Source organism: Adiantum capillus-veneris, chromosome 3, assembly GCF_014529385.1.
Source record: "Adiantum capillus-veneris isolate H3 chromosome 3, ASM1452938v2, whole genome shotgun sequence".
Classification (NCBI taxonomy): Eukaryota; Viridiplantae; Streptophyta; class Polypodiopsida; order Polypodiales; family Pteridaceae; genus Adiantum; species Adiantum capillus-veneris.
The window spans coordinates 128210717-128214474 of record NC_140933.1 but is presented as its reverse complement, the minus strand read 5'-3'; the positions used below and the strand labels follow the sequence as shown (position 1 = coordinate 128214474).

The 3758-nt window shown below is 47.4% G+C and overlaps 1 protein-coding gene across 1 annotated transcript; it reads left to right on the top strand.

Moving 5' to 3' along the window:
• Positions 1–795: 795 nt before the first annotated feature.
• On the top strand, positions 796–2804 carry LOC147461690 (aluminum-activated malate transporter 9-like). Its single transcript, XM_086501558.1, has one exon. It carries the CDS (start codon positions 954–956, stop codon positions 2562–2564), a length of 1611 nt encoding a protein of 536 aa, XP_086357684.1. The 5' UTR covers positions 796–953; the 3' UTR covers positions 2565–2804.
• The last annotated feature ends 954 nt before the right edge of the window (positions 2805–3758 follow it).

The window sequence follows — 3758 nt, the reverse complement described above, 5'->3', positions numbered from 1 at the left end:
ACCTCTATGGCCATCCAATAAGATTTGAATGGGGATTGGGGGCAACTGGGCTAGGAACCTCACATGTGTCCACTATGCCCTTTGTGTAAAGGGAGCTTGGGAGAGTGGGTCTTTATAGCACCATTCACACACATTGCTCTTTTGCAGACTGTCCCCCTTTGGATCCCTATTTTCCCTCCTTTAGATCCCTACCGAGACCAGTCTGCTAGCCTTACCAATATTCTAGCTTTTTCTCCCTTGGTACTTCCCCATATTAAATGATTAGTTTAACTTGAGAAAATCATTTAGGAGAATTAGATATTAGTTATTATGACAATGTGACTTACACTTGACTACACTTGATCATCATGAACGTAACGAAAGCTTAATAACAGAGCAATAGACATGAATACTCACAGTTAAGGATCTAGAGACAATGAATTTTTATAGTACCTTGCCATGGTTTGTCATATGAAAATGGAGTAGAGGTGTAATGTACCTTGCCATGGTTTGTTATATGAAACCACAATTTAATCTACCACCAATGGTGCAGAGGTGTAATGTAGCTTACGCATGGCCATCACGTATTGTGTGGTCTCTTTCATAGGAGAGGCTTCAGTTGCCTCTTTGGGAGGGAGAGAGAGAGAGAGAGAGAGAGAGAGAGTGTACTACTCCAAGAGGGTGGATTCTTGATGGGCACCCAAGTTTTCATGATTTTATTGACAAATTAGTGTATTTTTTCAAGGGTAGCTCACATTTCCAACTCTCAGACGGGTTAAATGCCACAAAAAAAGCAGTCCCTCACACTCGTTTTGCTTTTAGAGCGCACTTTCCACGAAAGCTCTTGATCCACAAAAAAGCAGCAAATGAAAGCCGCTGAAAGCACTTTGGGTATAAAACTCAACCACCTTGCACAAGGGAAACCCCACGTCCGTTAAGACAAATCAACGTGATTTTGCCTCTTATACCCAGCTATGGCAACCGCGACACATGATATTGAACCTGTAACTAATTGCAATATTATTGACACGCAGCTTGCCGAAGCACCACTTCTGGAGCACTATGACAGCAACTCGTCGATCTTTGTCCATGACGAACAAACGAACTCTGTTGCCTTTTTCCGCTGCATTGGCTGCATGGGGAAATGGATGACGAGTCAAGCTGCTTTGGCCGCATCCTCCCTGCGCAGCGTGGTGCAGAATGTAGTGTTGAAGGATGCGGCGAAGACAATCCATGCTTTGAAAATGGGAGTGGCTCTGGTGTTGGCCTTCCTGCTGGTGTTGGTGCATGCGTCCTATGCCCAGCTTGGAAGCCATGCTGTGTGGGCGATCATGACCGTCATTGTCGTCTTCGAATTCACCATAGGCGCGACGTTGAGCAAGGGGCTGAACAGAGGAGTGGGAACTCTTCTGGCAGGGCTGCTGGCCATTGTGGTGGGTGAATTGGCCGAGAAGATCGCCTCAGGGGTCGCTCATCCAATTCTGGTGGGATTTACTCTTTTCATCATTGGTGGGGTGGTGACCTTCGCCCAGCTATGGCCGAGCCTCAAGTCGTACGAGTTTGGGTTTCGCACCTTCCTCTTGACGTTCAGCCTCATCATGGTGGCCGAGTACCGCGGGGACGCAGACCCGCTCGCCACCGCCATCAATCGCTTCTGGGTCATTTTGCTGGGCGCCTCCATCGGCATCTCCGTCAATGTCTTCGTCCTGCCCTGCTGGGCAGGCAGCCAACTCCACCATTCCCTCGTCACCAACTTCTTCAGCGTCGCAGATTCCCTTGAAGTGTGCGTGAATGAGTACCTCCAAGGGTCGATCCTGGAACGTCTGCCGTCAAAGGCATTCATGGAAAAGATTGTGGAGGATCCCTTCTACAAGAGATACAGGCCAACCCTCATGTCTGCAAGCAAAGAAGAGTCTCTGGCTGGATTTGCAAGCTGGGAGCCTCCTCATGGCCGATTCAAAGTGGTGAAGTATCCTTGGCATCTTTATGTGAAAGTCGGCGCTGTATTGCGCCATTGCACGTACTCGGTTGTTGCCTTACACGCGTGCTTGCAGTCAGGCATTCAGGCTCCCTTGACGGCGCGCAAATTGTTCCATGACGAAATCCATGCAGTTGGTGTGGAGTGTGCATCCCTTTTGAGAAAACTAGGAAAGCAAATAGAAGACATGGAGAATGGCGATCCTGCAACGCTTCTCAAAGGTGTTGAGAATGCAATTCAGCGGCTACAAGAGAGCCTTCACTACCGCTCTTACCTACTCTTTCGGGACGAGGAAGCGTGTCTAGAAGACGAGACACGTTCTAAGGATTGGGAAGAGTCGGACTGTTTGAAACGGACATACACTTGGCCTTTGAGGCCCAGAGATCAAGTTCATTTTGCAAGGGATCCTCTTTTGGGGCATAGAGTGAGAATTGTGAAGAGTGCAAGTGCTCTATCTTTAGGGACATTTGCCACGTTGTTGATGGAGGTTGCACTTAGGCTAGATTATGTAGCTGAGGCTGTCCAAGAGTTGGGTGGACTAGCTGGTTTTACGGATTTCAAGGACGATGGTGACGACTTGAAAATTCAAGTGGATATATATGGTTGATGGAGGTTGTTCTTATGCCAAGGGATGCACCGGAGGCCGATCAAGAATTACTGGAGCTATGCATGTTTTATAGACTTGAATTATGAGAGCCGCACACTCTTAAATGTTCAAGTAAAAGGGTGTCAAGCACCACGTCTACATAGTGGGAGAGTGGGGGTTGTATGAATGTGTGTTTGCCTTGTATTATTTGATGTTCTGGTGCTATATCCAAAATATGACCCCTGAATTGAGCAAGCTCAATGGAGAGGAGCAATATTTTAAGGTTCATTGTCATAAAATCTAATATCTAACTAACCCAAATGATTTTCTCATATTAAATTGATCACTTAATGTGGGAGAATAAACGGGAACAAGTGTTAAGATATAGGTATGTGCTTTTAGATCTATCTCAACACGGGGCCAATGTAAAGGGGCCCAAAAGGGAGATGGTCTATAAATGTGTGTAAAAGGGAGAGCATAAGACCTTAGGGTTAGCTTCATTGAAGACCTCCAATAAATGTGTGTAAAAGTCCTTTTGACCTTAAGTAAGCTAGGGCTGAGCTTGAGGTGGGAACCCGGCCCAAGCTCGAGGTGCTTGTCCTGCTTGAGGTGCTTGTCATGCTTGAGGTGTTTTTCATGCTTGAGGTGCTTGATTAAGATGCTTGAGGTGCTTGACTGGCTCCATGCTTGAGGTGCTTGACTTGCTGCATGATTAAAGTACTTGAGGTGCCTTGAGAAGCTTGCCTGAGATGCTTGTGGGAACCCCCCCTAGTTCAAGTGCTTTGTCATGCTTGGTGAGTAAGGTGCTTGATCACCTAAAAGTCAAAAGCATTCCTACAAGAGGGGGGGCGAGCCCTTTTCCTAGGGCCTAGAGAGAGAACACCCACTCACACACACACAAGGGAAGCCCATCTTGAAGAGGCAGCAAGGACACATGTCAGGCCCCTACCCATGTTACCTTCATGTGTTGCTTGAAGCCTATTGGCTAGGCTTCAAAGGGGTCCAATGATAAATTACATGAATTATCTAATTGTTTTAGCATTTATCAAGTCCTCTCTCTCAAAGGGGAAAGGGGGACACTTGTCCCAAGGCTACCCATGTTGCTTGTAGTGGCTCCTGCTTGTGATTGGCTAGGCCTGGAGGGGTCCAATGAGCTTCAGGCATGAGCTACAAGGGGGGGTCGACCCAAGCAAGCTAGGGGGGTGCCTAGGGGGT